The sequence below is a fragment of the Penicillium cataractarum genome, assembly GCF_028827025.1.
Source record: "Penicillium cataractarum strain IBT 29864 chromosome Unknown utg000001l, whole genome shotgun sequence".
Classification (NCBI taxonomy): Eukaryota; Fungi; Ascomycota; class Eurotiomycetes; order Eurotiales; family Aspergillaceae; genus Penicillium; species Penicillium cataractarum.
This window is the reverse complement of record NW_026622737.1, coordinates 5,669,111-5,694,803: the sequence shown is the minus strand read 5'-3', so window position 1 is coordinate 5,694,803 and position 25,693 is coordinate 5,669,111. Positions and strand designations below refer to the sequence as shown.

The following is a 25,693-nucleotide window of genomic DNA, read 5'->3' as shown; positions in this document are numbered from 1 at the left end:
AGGCGCACCTAAACTTGTTGAATCAAAACATGGCGCACGGGTCAGGTCCAAACTTCACAAACTGCCCCTTAAACTTGGGGTCCCTAACCAGCACCAGGTAGGCTACCGTGGCGATCTTGATCGAGTGGAACTGAACGGTGACTTCGCCTTTAAGATCCCGTTCTCCGAAACACTCCACGTAATGGCGAAGGCGTGACTGGCTCAGCACACGGTGAACCTCGTCCCTGATTTCCTTGATATAAGGAGTGCGGACCACCAGGCAGCGACTATGACCAAGGCGGCGGATTTGATTCTCCAAGTCGGTCGCGGTGCGGTAGGTCGGGGTCGGGACGGGGCGAACTTGCGCGGGGCTAAATCCGATATAAAAGCCCTCTCGCGCAACGCGGTACAGGAAGTTCAATGCTCCTCTATTGTGAAGGAAAATGATCAATGCGGTAGGGGAGCCAGTGATGGTTCTGGTGTCTGTCAGAGAGGCCGAGAGGATGGCGCCACCGCGGATTCGAGTCAGAATTTGATCGAGGGTGACGGTGTCAGGGAGATTCTCGATCAACACGGTGCGGAAAGCGTTTTCGTCGCCGGACTTTGGCATATACCGCAGGCCCCACTGGAAAAAGGAATTGTCACTGACACCTTTGTAGAGATCATGGCGGCTTGCCCCGAACTGGGCGGCCAAAGCTTCCTCCTCCGGGCTGTTAAAGACGCCGGGGCGGTTCATGGTCCATCTCAGCCACTGGTTGTAAGGGTTTACAACCGATGGGGGAGGCTTGGCCGGCAGGACATTCTCCTTGCGCTGGGACAGACCAAAAGACTTTTCGGTCTCAAGGGGATTGGCCTGGTGTGAGTCCTCAACGGTGGCAGAGTCCTTGGTTTCAGCCACATCCAAATCAAAACCAATTGGCGATCCCTAATTAATTAATCAGTGCCGTCCAGCGAGCAGAGCAATGATTCTGGATAGTGGCACATACCTCACGAATGATAGGACCGTCAGAGTGGAACCGGGCGGGAGTGGTGCTCGAGTAACTAATGCAAAGAGTCAGAAGAAGACACTTATTTCCCAAATCGGGCGCCTCGATACATTCAGTGATGGCATTGAAGGCAAAGCATCGCTTTCGGATGCAAGAGCTCGAGTATAACGAATAAACATGTTTATGAACGTACCGGAAGGGCTGGAGCAGCGGGAACTCGAACTCGACCAGCTGATCCAGGAGGGAAGAGGTAACCAAAGGCATGGTGATTCCAGGGTCGTCCATGTTGATGGTAGCGTTTCGTTCTGATGAACTCAAGGCCGAGGAGAGCTTGTTGGGAGTTTGAACTTGAAAAGGGAGATGGAGTTGGAGGATGAAAGAGGTAGAGGTTGAGCGGGGATGGGTGAAAGGAAAGAAAAGAGAGAAAACGGGTTGATCCTCAAAAGAAGAGAGGTGAATAGCATCAAACTGATGGGAAGGTGCGTGCGGATAACGAGAGTGCCCATCACGTGGATGAGCAATCTCTCCTTCGGGCAAAGGCTCTGCCCTTTTTTTTTTCTTTTGCTAACTGCGTCTGAAGAGATGAATGAGATGCCACGAATTGATATCAAATGAGATCAGAGATAAGAGACAATCGAGAGGTGTCAATGCAACATGGCTAACATGAAAAGAGAGTATATACTTTGAAAAGTTCCAGGTGGAAGGATATCATATACATCCAGGGTGCGATCACTGTCACAATCCATCGGGGAAGGACCGAGCAAGCAACAAAAATAGAGGTTTCATATTGACCACTCGAGAACCATCCAATTTTACCCGAGGAACTCCCCTTCAGCCAGAGCAATCCACGGCAAGTTGTCATCCCAGCAGTGTTGCATCAGCTGCCGAGCATTTTGAATCTATTTCAAGGTGTCAGACTTCAACATCAAACCGCAGACAAGAGTTCTTGGGGGAGGGGGCATACTTGTTTCATTCCGGACTTCTCTAGCACGAAGAAACGATTGAGCAGTTTCATTCGCTGGGTGGTATCGCGCGACTCACATCCAGCAGTGAACAGTGGAAGCAGTGAACACACTTCGGTCGAAGCCCCAAGTCGCATACGATCCAAAGCCCCGACAAGCTTACGCAGGGCATCTTGCACGGGAAATGAATCAGGCGAAGATTCAAGCACTCGTCGGTGAAGGTGGAGCAGCCCAGCACAGCGAAAGGCTTCCTCTGTGGCCATCATGTCATCGCCCTCAACCCCAAGATGATGGTCCGGGTCGGCATGGACTCTTTCGTTCAGGTCATCAAAGTCGCCAAGCACAGCCTGGGCCTCCATCACGATATCTGCAGAAGGGTGCCAGCCCCGTTGGAAGTTACCCATATCGTCGAATCGTTCGTTGTCACATTGCTGAACTAGCTGGGCAAGCCTGAGAAGGAAGAATCCAGTGCGGGGGCTGAACCCAGTGAAACAGTCAACGCAGTATTCGTCATGGCTTTGAGGACGACAGCACTCTGCCAGAACGGAGTGGTACAACATCAATGGCGGACCTGCTTGGCGGCAAGAAAGCGCGCCCATGGTATCAATATATCCTAGCCAGCGGGCGAAGAAAGCGCCAATTCGATTCCCAGGCATTGCGATGCGATCGCTACGAGCAATGAACAGATCTCGGGCGAGCTTCAGGTGACTCTGCCAGGGGATAGGGACTTCAAAGGTCCCAGGGCAAACGATCTTCAACGACAAGAGCAGGATCGCCGTAGCCAAATGGCTATCGGTAATTTCCTCTTTAGATGCCTCCAAAGCAACCCGCAAGGCTGGAAAGACATCGCTAACCCAATGCGCAATTCGAGTGGCCGGTTCCGCATGTCCCAGATAACGTGCTCGATGGCTCGCCGAGTATGCCAAAACTAGGTTCAACAAATTGGGGTCGGAAATTGCCACTGCTCAATTAGCATGAGAGAAACCAAGACGGTACAGCCGCCAGACAAAGGGAAGGGTAAACGTACTCGACGGTAGCACTGACACGAATGGATTGTTGTCGCAATCGTGTGGAACCAGCATTTTCGACGTGTGGTTGAGGAAGTGATGGAAATACAACAAGTTTATTGGGTTCTTCAGCAAGGATGAAGGAAGAGGGGACAGGTATCGAGGGATGTTAATGGGAACTGGAGACGCATAATACCCGCTAAAGCCGGACTTTTGCACACCGGAGACGCCGGGAAAAGATGTAGGAGACAGGGATTCACCATTTCGACTTTGTGAGCTGACTTTGTCAACGGCGGAGTTGATGTCAATAGCAGCATGATCATTATTCAAGGTCAGATCCCGATCTGGACGACCGCTGTCCAAACCATAATTATCGGTCACACTGGTCAGATAGGCCTGCCATTTACATTGAGCGGCGAGGGATTCGTTTCTAGGATGATCGTTTTCTCTGTCCCTGGAATCAGTGCACAGGTTTTCAGAATGATGGAATGAACGAAGCGATTCGGACCTTGGTGCATGGTTCGATACAGGCGTATGCCTGTCATGACCAGGAGAGGAGGATGCATGCGATCTTGGAAGCAGCAATGCTGAAACTCCACCGTGGCCTGTCAGATTATGAGAGGGGCTATCCTGTCCGGCAGGGTCGTTCAATAAGAAACTCAGCCCATGGTCATCATGTGGCAAGGAACGGCTTGTGGCTATCTGGGCATCAATCTGACTTGGACGGGACGATGCATCTGATGGATGACCTGTCATGTCCACTGAATTTCGAAGAAAGGAAACCGGCTGCGATACCGAGCTTGAGTGAAATGCAAAAGCAGAAAGAGATCGAAGACCGACTCCCTGGTCTGCTGCCGGAGAGAATGAGCTATGGAAGGTCTGACCAAATGAGTACTGTGACATGGACCCCGATGAAGCCGGGGTTACGGGAGAATGCTCTGCCCATGTTGTGGGAAATTGAACCTCTCCTTGAGGGGGTGATATCGCATTCTCTGAAAGCACTTGAGGCTTTGGGGAGTCGAAGACACCGAAGGCGGCAGCGCTATTAGGCGACAGGGCTCCAGGGGACCCGAGGTCACCCGATCTGAAGTTAATGAACCCATCTGCAGGGGCCTTGTTTCCTGATGGTATTGATGCGGGGACATCGGCCGAGTCAATGGCACTGGTCCGCATCGGCTCAGCAAAGCCAATCAGCGTACCCCCATATCCCCTCGAAGTGGAAGTCGGAGAATCAACGGAAGGCCGCTTGGTGCGGCCACCCCAATTGAGGCGAACGCTGTAGTCGCATGATTCTCCTTGTCGTTGGCAATTGAGGCAAGATGGCTTTTCTTCGCCACTGCGATGTTTCATGCGTTAGTTGGATATACGACGATGAGAGGCATATTGGCTTCCTTTACCATTTGACTTTGCGAGCCTTGCATGGCCTTGACGAACGGTTAGTCTTATGACATACAACGACTCTTTCCTGCACGGAATGTACTTACCAGCATCCTTTTCGGCTCCTTCGCTTAGGCTCTGGAGCGCCAGGTCGTCGAGGGCGAGGCATTGCACCCTCTAAGTCGATCCTATTGGCAACCTGGTCTAGATGACAGGTAGCGAGACGATCGAAGAAAAGTGATAGGCTTGTGAGAGCCACTGGGTTGAAGGTTCTGTTCCACGGCCATACAGAGCACACACGTCGAGATCGGCTCTAGCTCTTCACAGAACAAGCAAGTTGCGATTGATGCGCTTCCGGCGTTTACAACTGTGTTGGCCCCAGGTTGCGACGAAACGATAATCGACCAGACACCCACACCTAGTATACAAGCACATCGAGGTGTGGGAGGGAGATGTGCCCGAGGAAAAGCAGGGTCCCGCTACAGCGGTAGCAATAGCAGACGCTTGTTCACCTTATCTGCCGGGGAAAATGCAGGGAACGGTTAGTCTAGCGACGATCTGCAGACCAATTCCACGTGGCCAAGTTTAGCAGGGGTCAGAAATCTGGGGTATAGGAATGGCCCACTCGCTCCGACTACTGCAGCCTGCGAGCAGAAAGCAAAGGACGAAGCAACTGAGCACGAATTGCAAAGAAGATTCGTATCTTGGAGCACGCGTGGGAAAGTGTGGGGAAGCGAAAGATAAGGGATGAATCAGCCGGGATCCGGGAAAACCCGCAGTCCGAGGCGGCATGCCGCGGCTTGCCGGTCACATGACACTCATCATAGCGGCGGTCGGATGCCTAGCTGGGCCCGATAGCCTCCGCCTTCCCCAGTCAGGTTGGTCCTGGTCCCCTAGTTCTTTCCGACGCCAATTTTCAAACTCAATTAATTTACCTCATCCGCACATACCTCCACGAGAAAATGGCTCACTCACACATTATCCATCATCCACTGCAGCGGTGGCCCAGTCCTTCCAGGGGTTTCTCTGCTCTGGTTCATGTCTGTCCATCCCGTCCCGTGGTTCTACTTCTAGTGAATCTGTCAAGGGTCCATGGCTAACTTGGGTAGGCAACGGGTCTTGCGAGTTTCTTATGGTCTTTCAAATAGTATGTTGATATGATATATTTTCTGAAACCTCGCAAGCCTTTTCTTTACGTAAAAATCGGCGCTAACCGACCTTCCAAAGCATGCACGAGAACCCAAACCAGGCGTAAGTGCTGCTCGCTTGGAGCGAGAGGTTAATTAGCTGCTTCAGGATTTAAACATAGCTAACCGAATTTCAAGGAATGAGGCATATGGATGGCACTTCCAGTACTTGACCGTCATCGGTCTCAGCCTTTCGACGCTGACTTTCATTGTTGCCTTACTTGCCGATGTGACTCTCTCGCGCCGGCTGTTCTTGATCAAGAACCTGCTGTCGGTGTGCTGTGCTCCTATGGAAGTACTAATTAGCGTGCTCTACTGGGGTCTCCGAGTAGTAAGTGGAGACACAGTTGCTTCGCTCCGATTGACCCATCTAACCGAAGATGCGCGAATTTTCAGATCGATGAGCGTCTGGTGCTCCCAGACTGGGCAGTCATTCCTTTACATGCTGGTAAGTTGACAGGACTAGCTGCATAGATGGCGGCTCATGCCGAGAACGGTGGGGAACGGACACTAAAACCTGCCGACAGATCTCGGTTTCCATGCAGTCCCATCCATCGTGATGTTGGTGGATCTGCTGTTGCTTTCTCCACCTTGGACAATTCCTGCCTTGCCCGCTTTGGGTTTGTCCAGCGTTATCGCCTTCGCTTACTGGTTTTGGGTAGAGCAATGTTTCTCAAACAACGGATGGTAAGAGCAGCTGACACTATTGACTAGCGTTTGCTATGACTATACTTACTAGCTGAAGGTACCCGTATCCCATCTTCGAACAGTTGTCCACTTCGGGACGAGTTGGCCTGTTCTCGATGAGTGCCGTTGTGATGGCTTCAAGCACCATCACCTTAAAGTGGCTGCATGGTCGTGTAAATGGCTTTGGTAATGGTTTGCCCCCTCAGTCTCGCCCGGGTGATATCAAAAAGGAGACACTTTAAACTTATTGCTTAAGATAAGAACCGATGAGTACGGTGTACTGTGGGTGACTATCGCGTCAAGATATGTGTCCAGGTAAGTTTATGAGTATCTTGGAAGAGTGATGGGTGGAACACAATATAGAGTCGCAGGTTATGTACATACTTTATGAAGATGGCAGTTTATGAAATGACCACCTCAATGACCAAGAAGGATTCATCGTTATCACCATCTGTCTTCTATTAAGCCTGTTTGCCTTTGGTTTTTCCATGTTGGTTTTTCATTCCTATAGCAAGGGTCACTTGGTGCCTCTCTAAAAATTGCGAGACTGCTTGACTCGGCGACACCTTCGGCGAATGTCATGCTCTCTTGATTCGTTTTGGTCCCTTTTGTTATTGCTAGGTAGGGATTTGGGCGAAATCATTACCGCTATATATATTTTCATTCGATCCTTAGGTACCTACCGATCTGTGCGCGAACACCAAAGACCATAGATATATTCAGTACGTTTTGGTCACACTACAACGGGAGAAGCACCCCATTACGGGAATTAATTCATGTTTGACTACCCTAAAAATTTAAACATGACAGATTCCTACTGTGCTGTATCTAAAGTGCGATCGATGTTACAAGATCGTCGATAGGTTTTCATCGCATCCATTGATTGGATGGACCTCGGGCCCAGGTCCAGCTTACGTAACCATGTTCCGGGCAGCTCCCTGGCGGCCAACTTCCCTTGCTAACAACGCAATCTCTGGTTTGCAACGACTCCGCGGCGATCAAGATACACTCCAGTCTCGTCAGCATGTCTGTTCGCTCAATCTTCACCGGCCGCATGGGCTCCTCTGCGGCCAATGTTCTCGCCCATTCCTCTCCCGTTTCCCGATTCGGCTCACAAGGAGCTTCGGCGCAACTTGCGCGCCTCCACTCGACCGTTGTTCGTCCGTCGTGTGCCGTCAAGAACCAAGACCTCCGGCCTCATGCTCGGCCCTCTACCATCTCACAGTACCGCCCAGCCGGTCTGCGTACGCAGTCGACTGCGGCACCGAGCAAGAATGAGGTGAAGCTGGACTGGGATTCCTTCTTCAAGCTCCGCGCTTCTCGCCGTCGCTACTCTTTGGCATCCTCGGTTATCAGCTCCCTCGTCTCTACCACCGCCGGTGTGCAGGTTCTCTCAGCGCAGGATCTGGAGTCTCTGGGTGCTCAGGTCATGGGTCTGGATCCGTTCGTCGTTCTCGGCATGGCGACCGCAGCCTGTGGTGCTGTCGGCTGGCTGGTTGGTCCAGCTGTTGGCAATGGTGTCTGGGGCCTGGTTTACCGCCGGTATAAGCCCTCTGTGGCAACAGTAAGTCATTTGAGAACAGCCTATCAAAGCCTAACCACCCGACTAATGCTGTGTTTCCGCCATGACAGAAAGAGAAGGAGTTCTTCGACCGTATTAAGCGATTCCGTGTGGACCCGTCTACCAACTCGATTGCGAACCCCGTCCCCGACTACTACGGCGAGAAGATTGGCAGTGTGCAGGGATACCGACAGTGGCTCAAGGATCAGCGAGCCTACAACCGCAAGCGCCGTAACTTTATCGTCTAATTTCGCTTTTCTTGAAAACACCTGGGGCATCGGGTTTCCTCTCTCTGTGTGCATACGATTTAAACTGTCCCCTCGTGGCAGATTTTAGCCCAAGCAGGGCATTTTTCTCTTTTCTATGGAATCGGTGTTTTGATTTTCAACCTCATTAGCGACGCGGGCGAGCCGGGAGATTACACTGTACTTTCAAAATTATCTTTGGTATCACCATCAACGAGCTCCCATTTCTTTTCTTAACCGTTTTTTTGACTCTGCGATACTCGAAAGTATGGTTTGTAGATTTTGTTCGCAATACAGTGGAATTCGGTAAGATTATCCCGAAGACATCATACATTGAATCCAAACACCAAATACAAATGTGATATTCTCGTATTAGACTCTTAAGTTTGGAGATTCCATTGAATCAGTTTGGTCTTATAGCAAGCACCCGAGCGTTCTACAAGAATCTAATCAACTACAACTTCGACGGGGTCTTTGCTTTCGGGTTACGCCCAGTGTCAACCTCAGTCCACCACGGCACATTAACAGGTGGGTTATCATCGAGATTTGCACGGAAAGTCGGTTTACGCTTTTCAAAGAAGGCCTTTACACCCTCTTTCTGGTCCCTATTTCATTGTCAGCAAAACAAGAAACCCTCACCAGTTGGCTGCACCAAGACTGCCACATACTCTGATCCAAAGGCGTGACAAATAACAGCCGATTCCAGCAGGTGAGCCTCCTCTGCGGTCCCGGGATTACGCCACATCAACGCACGATTGAGATACTGCGACGTCGGGCTCACATTCTCCGAGATTTCCGTGGCCAGCTCGAGAGCTCGTGGCAGCACTTGCGAAGGATCGGGCAGGATTTCGTTGAAGAGGTCACCGAAATGCTTCGAGTTTGGTGGAAATACACCCCCGGTGCTGACGAGATAGCTGGCATTCGAGAAGCCGATCAGGCGCGGTAGGAAGTATGAGGAACAGGACTCCATGATGATGCCGCGGCGACCGAAAACGAAGCCGTATTTTCCTTTCTCATAGGCGATGCTTGCCGCGACAGGTTGTTAGTATCGAACAATTCATCTGCTAAAGATAGACCAGAGGACTCACCGAATGACAGCCGGCAGTGTCATTGTCATTCCAACCCCGACGGCAGAGCCCTGCATAGCTGCAATAGTAGGCTTGCGGCAGCGATGAATGGCTAACGCAACACGTCCACCACTAAGATCCGTCAGCTCCTGGGATCCTTATTGAAGTTATGCAGGCGTCGACATACCCATCACGATGATCAGTCGGACGCTCCCGGGTGCTGCTAAAGCCAATATCCAAGTCTGCACCCGCACAGAAGAGCTTGCCCGCGCCGGTCAAGACAATGACCTTGACCCGCTCGTCGACGTCGAACATGGGGAAGAACTTTTCGAAATCGTGCACCATTTGTGAAGTAAAGGCATTGTTGTTGGCGGGACGATTAAGAGTCACGACTATGACTGGAGTCACTGATGGTGCGCCTGCTGGATGATGCGAGACCTTGACATGGCCTGTGGTTGGGACTGTTTCGTACGAGGCGGGAAGCTCGATGGGGGCTGGGTCGAAGATCATGGTGTGTAAATGGGAAGATTTGTTCTAGTTGAGAAAGGAATAGATAAGCTGTTAAATCATGAATACTCTCCTCTCCTTTGAATTGTTTTGATTGGGGATACAAGAGCTTTTAGATGGTGTTCGGCAAGGAGATGGATGTTCGACCTCGGCTTCGGTTGGTGGCGCATGGGGACCCCGCAAGATCACTCGATCAACAATAACGATGAGAATAGTTGACTACGAGATTAGAGTAAATCCCGGGCGATGATTATAATATATAGAGGGATTATAATATATGATGCTACTTTGTAGATGCACTCAGCGGCATAAATACATTACCTTGTCGAAAATGTAGCTTCTTGAAGAGGACAAAAACAACGGCGAGATGCACTAATTTTATGTCCACTTTCCCCGCACGAGCGATCGCCTGAATTCTTGTAGTGTGGAGGCGACGTTCTGAATCCCCCGCCATGTATATCAGTCAGTTAAAGCTGCCGAACTCGGCTATTCGACCCGTTATTCAACCAACATACCTATGCCCACGCCCGAGCTACACGCAACCGGGTAACTACAGATAAAAGGGTATACAGATATAGCACAAGGTATTTTACATTCCATGCAATGGTTCGGAAGTTTAAATTGAAAAACTGAAGACTAATGTACAGGGTACCCATCGTGATCTCAACTTTGGTATTTAGGGCAAGTCAGTGAAATGTATTATTTGCACGAGCGAATAGGTACTGGGTATATGCCAGCCACTGCAATGAAAGACTTAGAGCCTAGCTCATGTAGTGCAAAAGACTTAGAGCCTAGCTCATGTAGTGCAAAGATTTGATCCAGCCACAGTGGCTTAAGAGAAGCTATTTATTGCTTCAAGTGGCGTGAAAAGCCGGCCACTATAAGAATCCACTAATCGTTCTGGGTTGACGGTGAATCCACAAAATACCCGCAAAGGTCCCATGGATATATGGTTAATTCAGGTCCACAAAAGCGTTCTCGATCTCTTCTACGAATGTATTCATGAAGACCCCACAGTATAATTATCCTTGGCAAATGTGGGCCTGTCCGATCTAGAGAGATTTAGGCAAGACTCCAGTGGGCGAGGTCGAGTCTAGGAAAAAATTGATACAATATGATAATGCCGAGTTATGAGGGCATATCCTCAATAGTCGGTCTATCCTGTCTGCAGAGGCCCAACCGACTATTCATCCGCCAACGTGAGTATTAAGCGCAGAGGGCTTCCAGAACCATACAGGTCATTATACCCGCTCGGCATTTACTGATAAATGGCCGGACAATAACAGACCTCGTGGCGCATGCCTGCAATCTCCTGGTTCGTTCCACCATGAGCGGATCGACAGGCCCCGGGTAGTTCTGCTCCGCGTGGAGGTGGAACGTACCTTGCGTGAACGGGCCAGGAGCATGCGAGGCTATACAGGGAGGGAATGGTTTTATGTATGAGCAGCATGAGCTGGAAACGTGATGATATACATACCAGAAAGAAATAAAAGTTGTGAGGTCAACGAGAGTTATCATTAACTTCAAGTTCTTCCAGGTAATCTCCCCCCTCACATGGCCTAGTTGGTCAGCCAGGTTGGTCGCCACCTGGTTGGCCAAGGGTGTGCCCTTGTGAAGGAAAATGAAGGGGAAATATGGTTGACTGGTAGTTATGCGATGTCGAGCATGACTCCACGGATGACCGGGCACACCCTAAGGGGGAGAGTGGGCGAGCGAGCTAATCCCCCTCGCTCGCCGATTTCTTCTTTTGTTTTTGGAAAAATTATAGAGTACTTTTTATATGAACAGGATACTGTACCTTTTAATTTAATAAAAAAAAGAATTCTTTTGAAGGTGTTATAGGGGTATTATTATTGGGGATGGTATCGGGTTGATGCCGGGTAAAGTGGTCTTCGGCGTTATGGGGGAGCGATGGAGCATCACAGGGAAGTACAGAGGGAGCTGGAGGTTGAGGGTTCGAATCGTGAAAGGGGCAGTCCTTTTCAATATATTAGATTACGTGACTAGTCACTCTATGCGCTCACTTTATGCGCCCACTGGCTATTTCTTTCTCTATTTCCCCGGTCTCAGCGGTCCATTCGCCGTTCTGGGGTTCCTGATGATCCCTGATCAACGGTTACTCCGCATCAGCCCCTTCGGTTGGTTTCTCATGCTTTGCGGGGGGTGATGGTCGGTTAAAACATCTTCTTGCCGAACCCGCCATGGAATGCACCGATTGGCGCATCGAATTTGCGTCTTGTTGAAGAAGTTAAGGAACCAAGCTCGGTTCGATCCGTGGGCCACAATCCGGGGAAAGCTGGGAGAAACTCGGTTAATTCAAAGTATTTCTCCAGGGATCATGCGGTGCGTGCAACGGCTACAATTTGCCGCTTGGAGCTGTTCGCTTCGGAGCTTTTTTCTCAGGTCGCTTGCATGTTCTCCGCAATTTCGAGTTTCGGTTTTAGTCTTTTGCCCTCTTGTTTTTAGTTTGCTTTTTTCTACTTAAAAAACCGTCGGCCAGGATGTCCCCAGGTTTGCGGGGAATTTGGTTTTTTTTTTCTTCGCGCGTGGAGATCGCAACGCGTTGAAGTCTATACTTTTGCGCGAGTTTATTCGTGATTGCCAATAACTTCATTTTCGCTCATCGCTATTGTTTTCTCAGAGCACACTTTTGTTTGAGCTTCTCCCAACCTCGAAGCCTCCAGAAAGATTCGCAAGTATGGCCTCTGCATACGAACTGGAGCCCTGGTGCGTGACGGACGCTCCTAGCCACGAGACGGAGGGTCTGGTACCCATCGTGGCCCACGAGGAGCTCCATCCGAGCCTCATGGCCGGAAATAATCAGTTCCCCTTTGCCGTGCAAGGAGATCTCGAGCCATGGACGGTGGACCAGCTGGGCTGGAACAATAATGCTCATGCCGAATTCGCCAAAGTGGCTGAGGCCCAGCGGTATCCGCAATCGTGGGTGGAGGCGGGCCTGACGATCCACTCCGCTGGCGGCAAGTGGGAGAACTGGGAGGACGCGAGGTAAATACTGAATCCCTTTTTTTTTTTCCTTTCCGGAGTCCACCGAGTGCTTCACGGTGTGGAATTGAGGGTTTCGTGCAATACTAACCTGTCCAGCGTTATCTATGATCAACAACAACTATATCCCGATCCACTAGCTCAAGATGCAGAGCGACAACGGTGGAGCTCCCTAATGGCCACTCAACGAGCCCTCTTTATGACTCCGTCCGTGCAACCCACAGCCTTCCCGACCTTCCCAGGGTCACCTATTTCCGATCCGTGCGGTACGCCGGAGCCCAGCCATGCCTCATTCGGCCGCTGGGAGACCGACCAAGACAGCGAAGACATGCAATCGTCTCGGTCCCCCGACTCCCCCAACACCCACGCCACCATGTCCGATAGACTTGCCTATGCACACTCATCACATCACATGGAAGAAGAAGAATACCCGACCACCCTAGAAATGCCAGATGGAAGCACCCGCCGAACCTCCAACTGGCTCCCGGTAGATGCAAGTGCCGGGTTCACCATTGGGGCGGACCAGCTTGGTCCGGCTCAGGGAGAACATGAGATGCACAACTTTCGCGAGATGCAAGGAGCATTTATCCCAGCAGATCCCATCGGTTGGACATACAACCAATGAGGATCATACCGCAGAGGAAAGCAATTTCCACGTGCGAAATTTTCCGTCAACCATGCAGCGCCCGCTGCATTTCGCCATCACTGTCCCCGCTTATCCTCGATAGCGGGAAAGCTCTACACTCAGGAGGCCAGCAATCTCCGAGGACCGGAGCGTTGCATAGGCGCCTGAAATAGGCAGCTGGTCTAGCACGACTAGCCATTGTTTTCGATGCTATGCCTATCTTAATCCCGAGCCCCACAAACGGTCTTCCGGGCCGGCGGAGTACCTACCGCGAGTTGAACCTACTTCTCGAACGTCGTAACAGGTTATACGACCGGCGGCTTTGAGGAGATCAAAAAGAAGGACCAAAGAATCACTTTAAGTGTGAACGAAGGATATACCCGAGCTCTATGGATCAAAAAAAATTGACTGAGGTACCTAGCCGACAGCACCGTGAAGGACGAGGCCGCCTCGGAGCAACCTCGGAATGTCAAGTAAATACACCAGTCAGGTAACCATGTTACCTCACAGAGACTAGCAATAGACTCATGCATGAACCTCCAATAGCATACCCGACCGGAAGAAGAGAAATTAAAACCATTATTCCACCCACCCGTTGGGATAGCAACCCAGTACTCCGTAGAGATTGTTTCCCAATACTAGAGCTGCGCATCTAAAACCCTAAAAGATAGGCAGCTTAGAAGAAGCCAAAGGGGAAGCTACCGCTACCAGCACCGTGGCTCTCCTTAGGAAGAGGAGGGAAACCACTAGGCTGATGAGTAGGCTTAACCCCGATAGTCTTCCAGGTCCACTTGGGAGCAGCACCACTGGGGGTCGCACAGGGAGTGGCTCCAGGACCCGCAGAGGAGAGAGCATGGCCCCATCCGTCAAACTGGCGGGCCTTCTTCGAAGAGGTAGCACTGCTGAGTTTACCAACACCCGCATTGCTAAGCACTGAGGACTTGACACGACCAGCGTCCAGAACGTCAATGCCAGACTCACCGCTCGGCCAGCTAGACAAGACAGACTCGTCACTGGCCGATAAAGTACCCGAGGAAGTCAATGTATTAGCCGCGCAGGTACGGCCGAGAGCAGAGTCGCAGGTTGACTTGTCGCTAGCGGTAACGGCGAAGGTCTTGCCGGGGGAGCTGTCAGCCAGGAACGGAGTCTTGACCTGTTGGAAGACGTTGCCTTCTATCAGAGCGTTGGTACCTTCACCGATGTCAAAGGCGTGGCCGGTGTTGTTGAACCAGAAGTTGTTGTAGACGTGCCAGTAGCTGTTGAACTCAAGCTTGGGGGAGCGGCCGGAGGTATGATGGATGTAGTTTCCAGTAAAGGTCACCTTGTCGTTTTTACCGTAGCCCAGGCTGTATTTGTGATTAGCCATGATAGAGTATGGAGCCTTAAGATCGGGGTAGGGAAACATACACAGTCCAATAGTGGTGTCCATCGCAGGAAGCGGACCAGCTCGTCTGGCCGTCAAACTCACTGTTGGAGATGGTGACACGACCGCCTGGGAGAATCAACAATCAATATCGATCTTCACTCTAATAAAAATAGACCAGGGTTGCCACTTACTCGCCTCATATCCAGCAACAAACATCTGGCGACCGATCAGGGATATCTTGACGTGATCAATCCAGACCTGGTCTGTACCATCCAGTGTAATAGCATCGCCACCCCAGATGTACTGAGGGTTAAGCTCGGTAATATGAATATTCTGAATAATCACATTGCTAACGCCATTTACCAGACGCAGACCCTTACCACGAATAACACCGGCACTCCCAACACCGACAATAGACTTATTGGAGGCAACATTGATACCATCGATAGCGGCCTTGTCGTAGGTACAAGTCGTAGTCGGGTAGCTTCCACACCAGGAGGAAGAGTCCAGATCGATAGCATTTTGACCAGAGCTGCCACAGGAGTTGGACGAGGGAATGCAGCACTTGCAGTCGGTGCATTTGCCCTGGCTGTTCAGGTAGTTGAACTCCTTATCGATGAGAATGACCCGGGGAGTGCTGTCGGTCAACCACTCGGTGAGCTGTGTGATATCGCTAGGGGCAGCTGCGGCCGCATTACCACCGCCAGTAGTTCCTGTCGCAAAACCGAAGGCAGTGCCAGAAACACCCGTAGCCTGGGCAGTAGCTCCCAGAAGAGCAATGGCCGCCAGGAGAGTTCTCTGGAGGGCCATTACGGAAATAGAAGAACCGAAAAATGAGCGTAACGGGTAGAGTAGTAAAGAACGACTGAACCAGCAGTCGTGAAGGAATGACCGGAGAGAAAGAGGAATGGCCCTCGATGGCAAAGGAAAGACTGATGGCGGGACACAGGCACATCCCCGGGATGAGATCGAGCCTGCTATATACCCTGATAATGAACGGACCGAAACTGATCGTCGACCCTGAGACGGGTGGCGCAGACATGATAGTGGATCTTGGCTCTGTTTGAGCTTGAGTAGACGTGAGGTTCGCAGTGAAGATCCATACTTTATTTTGCAAACTGACCGAGCTTGCAGCAGTATGGAATTGTCCATGAATGATATCAGACTAAAGTGCCCACTGATCGCCGGGTGGCCTACTGGTTGCATTTTTAGCCCCACTACAAGGATTTGAGCGATATTGTTTCATTGTTTCATGATGAGCACATGGTGGGGTGTTTGGATGTTGATTGATAGCAGCCGTTTTTGATTCATGAATTACACAGTAGAAAACCTCGTACATTTTTTGTGTTTGGTGACGGTTTATATCATGATGCAGATCAGTTGCAGAAGGTACAAAGGAGACCGTTAACAAGCATAGTGTATGAAACTCCTGCACCTTGTCAGGTTGCAAAATGTCCGAGGTTAACCCGAGAAAGTTCTAGCCGGGTCGAGGTGCCTGATTAGGTATCTAAGACTCACTACACTGAGCATTCATTGATTGCGATCTCATCACCCGCGATCGTCCACGATTGGACCAACTAGGCAAGATGCCAAGTGAATCATCCAACCAGCATGGAAAGTAAGCCGCAGACAATTGCACACACCGCCGCTTTTACTCGAAACAATATGGACTATTCCAGGTATTCCTCCAATTAAAGATCCTTAGACATGTCTCGTATTTAAGAGTACCGCGCTACCGGTCTTGAACAAGTCGTTCAAGGACACAATAAAGTGTTTAGAATAGGCTACGACTCCACATTGACGATTTTCTTCATAGCGAGATACACGATAAATTTGGAAACAGAAATCCTAAAAGCACAAACACATCAATATGTCATTCATGACTTTCATTCCAGCGAGTCGTTCAAGGTGGACTCCATCAATCAACCCCATCCAGGCCAGACAATAATGTCTTTCAACTCCTCTCGATGAGCCATATAATAAGCTTGTCCTAGCATTTGCAGTTTGCGCCGATCAGTCTTTTTTGATTTAGTACGCGGCACACGGTCAATGAGCAGGAACAAACTGGGGACATAATATCGGGGAAGGTTCTCTCGGACGTCATTACTTATAGTCTGTGTAAGACAAGAGACGGAACGACGTTGCATGATTGGCCGAAATTCCATTTCTTCCACGGATCCGGATTCAAAATTCATCGGGTTACTGGACAGGTAAAGATAGACGGCCAATATGCGTTCGCTGACTCCATCTGCGGTGCCTAGAATATCCACCAATGCAATATCCCCTGCGGATAGGTGCTTGCGGATGACGAATTCAACTTGACCAGCTTCTACTCTCGCCCCGTCAAGCTTGAGCATAGAATCTTTTCGTCCGATGAGTTCGATAGTCCCATCGTGGTTATACCGTCCCAGGTCTCCAGAGCGATAAAGCCGGTGTGACGGTCGATCAGGATGTACATGTTTCATCCAGGATGGAGGTGTACTGAGAAAGCTTTCTGATTTACCCGATACATGATCGAGATACCCCCGAGCGATATGAGGCCCTTCGATCAGAAGCTCTCCCACGGCACCAATGGGCATGAGTCGGTCAGGAGTGTCAGGGCTCACAATCCAGATAGAACCACTAGCAGGGCGTCCAACTGCAGCTCCACGGCCAAGCTGAAGATTAGAGTTGTAAGCACAAAGAGATGCGACTTCACCCATCCCGTACTGATTGATCACACGGACACGACCCAACCACTTTTTGAGAACAGAATCCGACAGAGGCTCTCCGCCAATGCACATTGTTTGAAGTGTTGGGACACGCTCGGGATCCATTTCCACGGCCACTGAAGGCGTTACGAACATGATATTAGCCTCGAGATCGTTCAAGTCGCTCATGAATGCCTCAATCGTGAGCGATCTTGTGGGTACAAAGCAACAGCCACCGGCGATAAGAGGTGCAAGAAGATCATTATTGCTTATATCAAACGCATATGCGTCAAACTGAAAAAGTCGAGAGTGTGGTCCCATACCCATAACACGAATGTAATCGGTCAGGGCAGATGCATAGCTCCTATGCTCTTGAATGATTCCCTTAGGGCTGCCGGTACTACCAGACGTGAAAAGCACAACACAGGGATCACTTGGCATGACGGGGGACCTAGGTTTATCAAGGAAAACAGGCAGAGCCTGAAGAGACGCCTCGCTCACTTCAAAAGAACATCCACTTGATCTGCATATTGTTGAGCAAATCCAGTGGAGGCCAGCATAATTCGAATCCGAGTTCTGTCCAAGACGGACTTCAAGTATGGTGGTGGATCACAGGCATCCACGCAAAGGTAAGCACCTCCGGCCATGAGAATTGCCAGACGGGCCACGATTGCCCATGTTGACTTGTAGAATGTACAAGCGACAAAGACACCGGGAGTCACGCCCTGCGCAACTAGCCAGTGAGCAAGTTGACAGACGTAATCATGGAGTTGGAGATAGGTAAGGTCACCATCCCAGGAGCGAACGGCAAACGCATTAGGGGTTGTTGTTGCGTGTCGCAAGCACAGATCATGTAGAAGCGCATCTTGTGGTGGTGATAGTGAGCGAGTAAAATTGCGAATATGCTCGCGATCGTGCGTCGAGCACAGGTCCACCGTGCTAATAGACTGGTTTGGTTGGGAGGCAATTGATGAAAGTGCCGTGTCGAAGCTATGTAGCAGACTAGTTGCCAATGATGAATCTTTGGAAGCGATACCCCCATCAAGTCGAACAGAGAGATAATTGCTGGCAGTGCGTCGAATGTACAGTTGGAGCCCCGACGCAGGCAACACGCTGTCAATTAGATATGGACAGCAAGTCTGGGATCGAGCCATGCGGGCTGTACGATCATTCTCAGACCCAGAGAATGGTTTCCGTTGGTAGATAATGCGAGTATCATACAACCCACGAGTTTCCACTGTCTCAGACAAGCTATCGAGTCGAATCTCGGATGATGTCGTGCTCAAGTTGTTGATAATCTGTGTGAACAGATCCTTTACGGTTTTGTAGGTATCAACATGAATTTGCGAGGTGACTCCTGTGGGATCCTTTGTCGCCCCTATGAAGCACCGGTCCTCAGGATAGTGTTGTCCCACGTAGAGTGTTGTAGACGAGACAAATGCACGGACAGTGATGACCCATGCCAGATGGAGTATTCGCTGAATCTGAACATCAGGGTTCTCATTCTTGATGGTAGATGGGGCATCAAGTGCCTCAATCAAGAATAAAAGAGTTTCGCAGCGCTCATTGAGGACTAATTCGACCTCGGGCTGGGATTTGCTTGGCTTTGGTACTCCGTTGATCCGATCGTCAAGTGTAGTGGAGTCTAGAAATACAGGAGCCATGACGGCTATCTGTTTGTATGAGACATGAAGAGGAAAAGATAAAATTGGAGTAGCCTAAGAAATTTCTAGAAACCCGTAGATTTTCATTCTGTACATTAGAGTGTGCCTTTTAGAGACTGAATCTGTCATGGTGACGAGTACTGGTCCCATTCTTCACTCGCCCGCCAGGTTAATGAATCAGACCATACGAGATCACAGCCACCAGAGCGCGTAATTAGGAAGGAGTTTTTATTTTACTCGCTAGATATGGGATCTTTGGAATAAGGTGTGGTTCATCCTCAACGGCTGTGTTTATAAGCGGACTACCTGGTGGTGGCAGCTGTCAGGGACTATGCAGCCCTGGCGGGACAAGCCAGTCGAATTCCACCAACAGCAAAAAAAAGAAGATATAGAACAGATGTCTGTTTGTCCAACATGAGAATCTCAGCCCCGAAAATCTCCAGAAGCTTCTTGACTGCCAATCGGCTTCCCATAACTTCAGTCTCCTGTATCCCAGAATCTATAACTTTCCGATTAAAGCCATCGACGTGGATCTCATTATGAATGCGCAGGTTCAAGGATGCATAAAATTTATTAAGGCTATATAATACAGGAGAGATTTCATGATACTACCAACAGGAAGAGTAGACCCATAGATACCGAGAATTTTCGCATAAGACACTTCAAATGATCTGCATGATACCAGGGCGAATTGGTTCAAGGATTGCCGACAATTCCCTCCAAAGCTTCTCCCGAGCTGGACGTCCCTCTTCACTGCGGACAAATGGTGAAAGACTAGTGTTGTCCACCGTAGCATCCGTCATATAGGAACCATGTCCCTCGATACCGGTGGAGATGCCAGCTACCAGGGTGCGTGATCCTACTTCAGTGGTTCGCGCCAATACTAGCTTCATTGCGGTGAGTTGCCAGCCCGCTTCGCGGCCAAGAGATGAATGGCAAAGTCCAGGATTGACCATGGTAATGATCACATCCGTGCCGCGCGTCCGACCTGCGAGCTCTTGCACGAGCAAGACCTCTAACAATTTAGACAATGGGTATCGCTCCCCCATCTTGGCCTTGTTGGGATCCGAGAGGAGCTGCATAGTCTTGTCTGTGTCCTTCCATTCGGTAAACTCAACCCAAGCGTGGACTTCACTAACGATAAAGGACAAACGGGGCTGAGATGATGGGAACTCTTGTCCAGTGGCCTTCAGTCGGGGGAGAATGAGGAGTGCGAGGAGCAGGGTGTTGATCACGTTCACGGTAATAGTTCGTTCATATCCCTCGGCCTGTTGGTAGGTTCGAGTGGCTACTGCTGCATTGAGAATTGCAGCATCGAGGCGAGGGAGCTGGGCGATTCGATCGCCAAAGGCCAGAGTCGAACTGTGGGAAGCCAGGTCGACCTCCCATACTTCGCAGACTCCCGGGCGACGAGTAGACTTTTCAATCTCTTCCTTGGCAGCTTCACCAGCAGGTACATTTCGTACACCGAGAATCACTCGTGCAGCCCCCAGTCGGACCACATGGCGAGCAGCTTCGAGGCCAAGACCCACATTCGAGCCGGTGATGAGCACCGTTTGGCCCTCGAAGGAGCGGGTGGGATATATCGGTCGGACAAAGACTTGAGAATAGAGGAAGCCCATCGTGTGAATGTTTGAATAGTGCTGGAAGTGAGTCAAACACTCTCATTCCGACCTTTGCTCCCTCTTTTATAGATATCCACTTTTGAAATTTCCAGGCAGTCAAATGGTGACGCGCCTCCATTCGTAAAGCGCGCGGAGATTACACGGCGATAAGTCCGGACCCTGGATTCCTGCAAAAACCGAACTCCATCTTCTGCGTTTCCTTAACACCGTAAATCCGGTCGGGAAACCGGCCTCTTGTACCATATTTGGTCTTTTCATGGTGGTCTCTGGCCGAAGATGATCACTCGGTCTTTGGTGATGTGCTTGGTGGCTGAAGTTGGAGAGCAGGAGGGAAGCAGAATGACAGAGAAGTACCTCCCTTGAGATTTCGATGGACTCGTGTCCGTTGACGAGCTTCACTACACAAGTCACAATCCTTAAACCTGTTCATTTCTTCAGACTTCTTCAGATGTTTCAGATCTCCCGTCTCTTTTCTCCACAAAAGTCTCTCCAACAAGGCTCGGCCATGACGTAACATCCACCCTCGTCTTAGAGCTTCCTCTGACCCTCTCTCTCTCTCTCTCTTACAACAACATATCACCATTATCACGATGCCTGGACATTTCGGTCAAAAAGTACTCAATGCATTCGGCGTGGGCCATCATACCCAGCAAGACCACCAGGGCCAACCTCCTGGTTCAGCCGGTCACCATCTACCCGGTCGTGGGTTCATCCACGACGATGAGCGCCCGCTCTCTTCCCCTCCTAACAATGGCACGTATCCCCGCCTGGCTCGACTCTCCGACGGCTCCATCCTCTCCTCCTTCACACGTTTCCCGGACGGTCAACATGCCCTCTGTGTCGCCCGTAGCACCGATGGCGGACGCACCTTTGAGAACTTCTCCGAAGTAACGCGGGCGACCGGGGATGTGGACAACATGTTTCTTCTCGAGGTCGCTCCGGGGGTGGTCCTCGCAGCGTTTCGCAATCACGACCTAGGTCCTAATGGTCCTACACACTTCCGCATCACCGTCTGCAGGTCCACGGACGGAGGTCGCAGCTGGAAGTTTGCATCCCAGGCAGCAGAGAAGAGCCCGCCCTTTGGAATCTGGGAGCCCTTCATGCGACTCGGCCGACGGGGGGAGGTACAATTAACCTACTCTCAAGAATTTGCACACAACAACCAATGCACGATGCTTGTTGTTACACATGATCAAGGGAGTACTTGGAGTCACCCAGTCTGTTTACACGGTGACCAAGACCCCTTGCGCGACGGGATGAATGGAATCGCAACTACTTTTGACAACGGTCGCGAGGCACTAGTCATGGTCTTCGAAACCACTCGCTATGGACCGTTCAATGTTGAGGCATTGATCTCCTACGATGATGGCGCGACATGGCACCATCGCCATGAGGTTTTCCGACCCCGCCAAGGACACAATGCGGGGTCGCCGCAGATCTCCGCATTTGCTGATGGTTCCATGGTGGTGGTGTTCATGACTGATGATGATTCGCATAAGGTAGACTGGGTCAAGCATGCGTCTATCAAAGCCGTCTTCGCAGGGCCGCCCCAGAATGGCCAGATTCGCTGGAGTGAGCCCCAGGTGGTCTCGCCCGCCTCCAGCTTCTGGCCGGGAGTGCTGGCGCTCGATCATCATACAGCCCTGGTTACTTATGACCGCGGCGGACCACTTGCCAAGAGCATTACGTGGCAGCCTCGTCAGTGATTTAAGAATACTCGCACCTCCACTGTCTGCAAGCGTTCGATTTGCATTGTTATGCTATCCCATAGATTGATAGCTACTCGATGATAGATATTTGGTTAGTGTAAATTTCACGGCTATCAAATGGAAATAATATTTCTACCAGATACCAATGCTCTACCAGATACCCATGCTGAACTTATTGATCATTCTACCTGCCCAGTTGTATGTCATTGCTCCCATATCAATGATGGTCTAATAACATCATCCCAAATGGTCGGTCCGCACCAGCACAGCTAAGAATGAGGCGCGCGATTAGATGCTCTGCGGTATTTCCATGCAGTAGTCAATTTCATGATAGGTATCTCCCTTCGGTAATCAACAATAGAAGCTAACAAGGCCCATACTCGAGTAGAGCAACCCAGCTTTTACGTCTTCCCCAGAATACTTCTTCTTCATCCAAAATGATACCCTCACGCTGAGGACCCAGACAGATATCGCTGCACAGGATCGGGGTCGCCAGAACCACACTGCGAAACCCTCCGTCCAGCCTTCTTCCTGTCTGCAGCCAAAGTCTGCGCGAAAGGAGAGTGTTCCCGAATCCTAGGTCCGTAGAAATAGAAGATGTAGATAGGGATTGTGAATATAATCGCCATGAAGCCCAAGAATGTAGACGGCCATTCCAATCTGTGTGTCGTTCCCATGTTTTGGTACACTGTCGATTGTTAGGAATTATTCTATAGCAGTAACGATGATGGCGATACCAGAACGGTAGGAAACTTACTTGGTACTGAGTACATCGCTGCGACACCTGCGAGGAAGTCGCGTGCAAATCCATTGCCGCCCGTTGCTGAAGCTGAGTATGGGCCATACGAAGCGATCATGTAATCGATCGTGGCCATATAGATCGAGAACTGACTACTAGTCAGTCATCGGTCATGCCTGAAATATGCTTGTGGGCTACTTACGTTAGCTATAGCAATCAAGCAGGAGAAAATCATAGGCGCTATCCAATGCACATTGGGCGGCCCAAGACTAGTCCAAGCGAATCCAAACAGTCCGATTGTGAGTAAAGGGGCAACTTTGGAGCAGTTAGTAACTAAAAGCCAACAGTAACAGGTATGAGAATAGCATACCCCATAACAGCCAGTGTAATCGAGCTTCTGGCTGAAGTCCATCTGGGTCTTTTTCTTGAACTCGGCAATGGCGATGTATCCACGGCAAGAATGAGAAATAGGCAAGCACATATCCGACCAGAATTCTAATGGACAGGACAGGTTAACATTAATTGGAGAAACAAGATTCAGTATGAAAGTGAGACTCACGGAATGAATGAAAGCCCAATATCGATCGTGTTGAACCCCCACTGTTTATATACTGGCGTATACGACTGCAGGAAAGTAAAGATCAGGGCATCACTGAACCCACTGAGCAGCGACAGGCACAGCACAATCGGCTCTCGAAGGAACATGATGAATGGCCGTGCCCACACCATAAAGAGATATCGGAAAGAGAGTCGCTTTTTCTTCAGCTCATCTCCACTCCAGACCATCTCACCATTCTTCCGTCGTCGGCGAGCCTCGCGAGTAATCAGGATACTGCATCTGGTCTCTGGCACGGGGAAATGGAGGATTTGTACAAAGCCTCCCAGGATAAGCTGAATCCAGAAATTCCAGTGCCAATCCAAATAAGTTGCGACGAATCCTCCAACGATCGGAGCTATCACGGAACCCGCAACCGAAGACAGCACAACATAAGCAACAGCCCACTGCTGTGTCTCTGCTTCCCACATATCAGCCACCATACCCAGTGTAACCGAACCACCAGCAGAGGAAAGACCTCCGAGGGTACGACAGACGACAATAGTTCCAAAATTCGGAGCCAAAGCACACGGCAGTTGCCAGATATTGACAAAGAACAGACTGAGCTGCAAAATCGGCCATCGACCAAACTCCTCACTGAACGGAGCCCAGAATTCGCAACCAAAGGCGTAAGCAATCAGGAAGCTCATTTGTCCAGTACGCGCTGCCTGCTCGGAGATATTGAAATGCTTAGCATACAGCGAGATGCTGCTAGCGTAGAAACTGGCATTCCAATTCATCGAGACCTGGACACAGAAGATGACGGTAAGGATGCCCCATTTCTTCCACCAGGGAAATGTGTATCCCAGTTTATCGTAACATTCCCATTCCTTCAGCTCCTTCCTGTCTGATGGATGGGAGGTAGTACCGTCAGCGGCACCATCGGCTGCTCCATGTTCACCTTCTCTTTCTTCATGGCTAGGGCGAGGAGCACCGCCATGGGAACGGAAGTGTTCGTTGGGATCTTCTAGTTTCTCCACGTCGCCATCATCGGCGGGTGCTTGGGACATAGTAAATAATGAGAACCTGTAGTGGTTCGAGTGTTCAGCAAATCAACGAGTTTTGGGATGAGGTATAAATAAATGAAACCCAATCCAAGAGAGGGTCATCATCCTCATAAGATGAAGATCTTGAGGAACATTCAAGAGGGTTCGGACTCTCCTTAAGTATTGTTTTTATCCTTCCCTATAAGAGCGTGTAATGCCCCAAGGCAGGGAGTTTTTTTCGATTGCCCCCAAGTCCAACCATAATTTCCGATTGGTCCGGGGTGCTACACCATGGGGATGAATAGTACTTTCCAGCATCCTCGCGTGGTCCCCCTTGGTGGAGTAAACATCCGGGGATGATGACCCGAGACGGCGTCACTCATCTGGAGACCCCCTTCTCTCCGCATTAAACGCACTGCGGAGGGATGATTCAGCGACAGGTCGCAATTATACTCCGGAGAAGTCCTGGATCCGTGTGAGGGTAATTCATTCCTGGTTGGCCCGCGAATAGTTGCAGTTTGCTTGGAGCTTTGAGCGGAATCGGATCCCGCCGGGAGGTCTAGAGTGATCCTCAATATCCACGTTATCCCCAGAAAACTAAAGTTCAAATAAGGTGCTCACGTTAGAGTCTGGGGCTGCGGGTATATCCGTGACTCTAATCTGCATGCCCTAGAGACGCAAGACATTGCAGAACATTGTATTCTAAGACATCAGGGACTAGCTATGCAAGGGACATGTACCTCTACAGCCTTCACTCTCTCTTCAAATCTTCCACAAGTATCATAGCCGTAGCCAGTATATGGAAATACAACTGTTTACCACGGGTGGGGATCTGGCAAGGTCACATCCACGAATCACGGTAGGTTCCAAAACATAAAAACCATAGCCTATTATCAATCGCTCGGAATTTGCGGTCTAGATGGGGAATCCCTTTCCGAAGTTCGGTGCTGCTTTGCTCCATGGACCAGCTTAATCGACAATTACGCAGTACTGGAGGGGTAGAGAAGTCAGCCGTGCAGTTAAATCGAGAGATATTCCAGCGGGAATGGCTTGATAAAGAACTTTTCTAGAGCAAAATTGCGAGTAGAGTCTTCAAGAAATTCAGACGGTTGATTTGGCTATCTTA

At 50.3% G+C, this 25,693-nt stretch overlaps 11 protein-coding genes across 11 annotated transcripts; 4 read left to right on the top strand and 7 right to left on the bottom strand.

Annotated features, from left to right (window-relative positions):
* Positions 1–22: 22 nt before the first annotated feature.
* N7496_002032 (uncharacterized protein) lies at positions 23–1,250 on the bottom strand (the record flags this gene model as incomplete). The annotated part of the gene is made up of 3 exons (XM_056694963.1): positions 23–904; positions 966–1,020; positions 1,159–1,250. The coding sequence occupies 3 exons, from the start codon at positions 1,248–1,250 to the stop codon at positions 23–25; spliced, it is 1,029 nt and encodes a 342-aa protein (XP_056561692.1).
* Positions 1,251–1,777: 527 nt separating this feature from the next.
* N7496_002031 (Zn(II)2Cys6 transcription factor) lies at positions 1,778–4,513 on the bottom strand (the record flags this gene model as incomplete). Its single annotated transcript, XM_056694962.1, has 5 exons — positions 1,778–1,864; positions 1,930–2,888; positions 2,955–4,270; positions 4,332–4,358; positions 4,419–4,513. Coding segments are annotated over 5 exons (2,484 nt in total), but the record flags the coding sequence as incomplete, so codon positions are not given.
* Positions 4,514–5,273: 760 nt separating this feature from the next.
* Positions 5,274–6,427, top strand: N7496_002030 (androgen-induced gene 1 family protein; the record flags this gene model as incomplete). The annotated part of the gene is made up of 7 exons (XM_056694961.1): positions 5,274–5,351; positions 5,421–5,458; positions 5,539–5,562; positions 5,637–5,829; positions 5,895–5,946; positions 6,026–6,185; positions 6,244–6,427. 7 exons carry the CDS (start codon positions 5,274–5,276, stop codon positions 6,425–6,427), a joined length of 729 nt encoding a protein of 242 aa, XP_056561690.1.
* A 782-nt stretch (positions 6,428–7,209) lies between these two features.
* N7496_002029 (presequence translocated-associated motor subunit PAM17) lies at positions 7,210–7,994 on the top strand (the record flags this gene model as incomplete). The annotated part of the gene is made up of 2 exons (XM_056694960.1): positions 7,210–7,749; positions 7,818–7,994. The coding sequence occupies 2 exons, from the start codon at positions 7,210–7,212 to the stop codon at positions 7,992–7,994; spliced, it is 717 nt and encodes a 238-aa protein (XP_056561689.1).
* Positions 7,995–8,445: 451 nt separating this feature from the next.
* Positions 8,446–9,568, bottom strand: N7496_002028 (enoyl-CoA hydratase/isomerase family protein; the record flags this gene model as incomplete). The annotated part of the gene is made up of 4 exons (XM_056694959.1): positions 8,446–8,596; positions 8,660–9,016; positions 9,080–9,190; positions 9,246–9,568. The coding sequence occupies 4 exons, from the start codon at positions 9,566–9,568 to the stop codon at positions 8,446–8,448; spliced, it is 942 nt and encodes a 313-aa protein (XP_056561688.1).
* A 2,695-nt stretch (positions 9,569–12,263) lies between these two features.
* Positions 12,264–13,193, top strand: N7496_002027 (uncharacterized protein; the record flags this gene model as incomplete). The annotated part of the gene is made up of 2 exons (XM_056694958.1): positions 12,264–12,571; positions 12,668–13,193. 2 exons carry the CDS (start codon positions 12,264–12,266, stop codon positions 13,191–13,193), a joined length of 834 nt encoding a protein of 277 aa, XP_056561687.1.
* A 676-nt stretch (positions 13,194–13,869) lies between these two features.
* Positions 13,870–15,369, bottom strand: N7496_002026 (polysaccharide lyase family 1 protein; the record flags this gene model as incomplete). The annotated part of the gene is made up of 3 exons (XM_056694957.1): positions 13,870–14,539; positions 14,601–14,685; positions 14,751–15,369. 3 exons carry the CDS (start codon positions 15,367–15,369, stop codon positions 13,870–13,872), a joined length of 1,374 nt encoding a protein of 457 aa, XP_056561686.1.
* A 1,112-nt stretch (positions 15,370–16,481) lies between these two features.
* N7496_002025 (non-ribosomal peptide synthetase) lies at positions 16,482–18,913 on the bottom strand (the record flags this gene model as incomplete). The annotated part of the gene is made up of 2 exons (XM_056694956.1): positions 16,482–17,700; positions 17,751–18,913. The coding sequence occupies 2 exons, from the start codon at positions 18,911–18,913 to the stop codon at positions 16,482–16,484; spliced, it is 2,382 nt and encodes a 793-aa protein (XP_056561685.1).
* Positions 18,914–19,575: 662 nt separating this feature from the next.
* Positions 19,576–20,535, bottom strand: N7496_002024 (Short chain dehydrogenase atnD; the record flags this gene model as incomplete). The annotated part of the gene is made up of 1 exon (XM_056694955.1): positions 19,576–20,535. The coding sequence occupies one exon, from the start codon at positions 20,533–20,535 to the stop codon at positions 19,576–19,578; it is 960 nt and encodes a 319-aa protein (XP_056561684.1).
* A 593-nt stretch (positions 20,536–21,128) lies between these two features.
* On the top strand, positions 21,129–22,244 carry N7496_002023 (sialidase family protein; the record flags this gene model as incomplete). The annotated part of the gene is made up of 1 exon (XM_056694954.1): positions 21,129–22,244. The coding sequence occupies one exon, from the start codon at positions 21,129–21,131 to the stop codon at positions 22,242–22,244; it is 1,116 nt and encodes a 371-aa protein (XP_056561683.1).
* Positions 22,245–22,693: 449 nt separating this feature from the next.
* Positions 22,694–24,591, bottom strand: N7496_002022 (putative MFS multidrug transporter; the record flags this gene model as incomplete). The annotated part of the gene is made up of 5 exons (XM_056694953.1): positions 22,694–22,935; positions 23,005–23,134; positions 23,189–23,301; positions 23,357–23,481; positions 23,546–24,591. The coding sequence occupies 5 exons, from the start codon at positions 24,589–24,591 to the stop codon at positions 22,694–22,696; spliced, it is 1,656 nt and encodes a 551-aa protein (XP_056561682.1).
* Between the last annotated feature and the right edge of the window lie 1,102 nt (positions 24,592–25,693).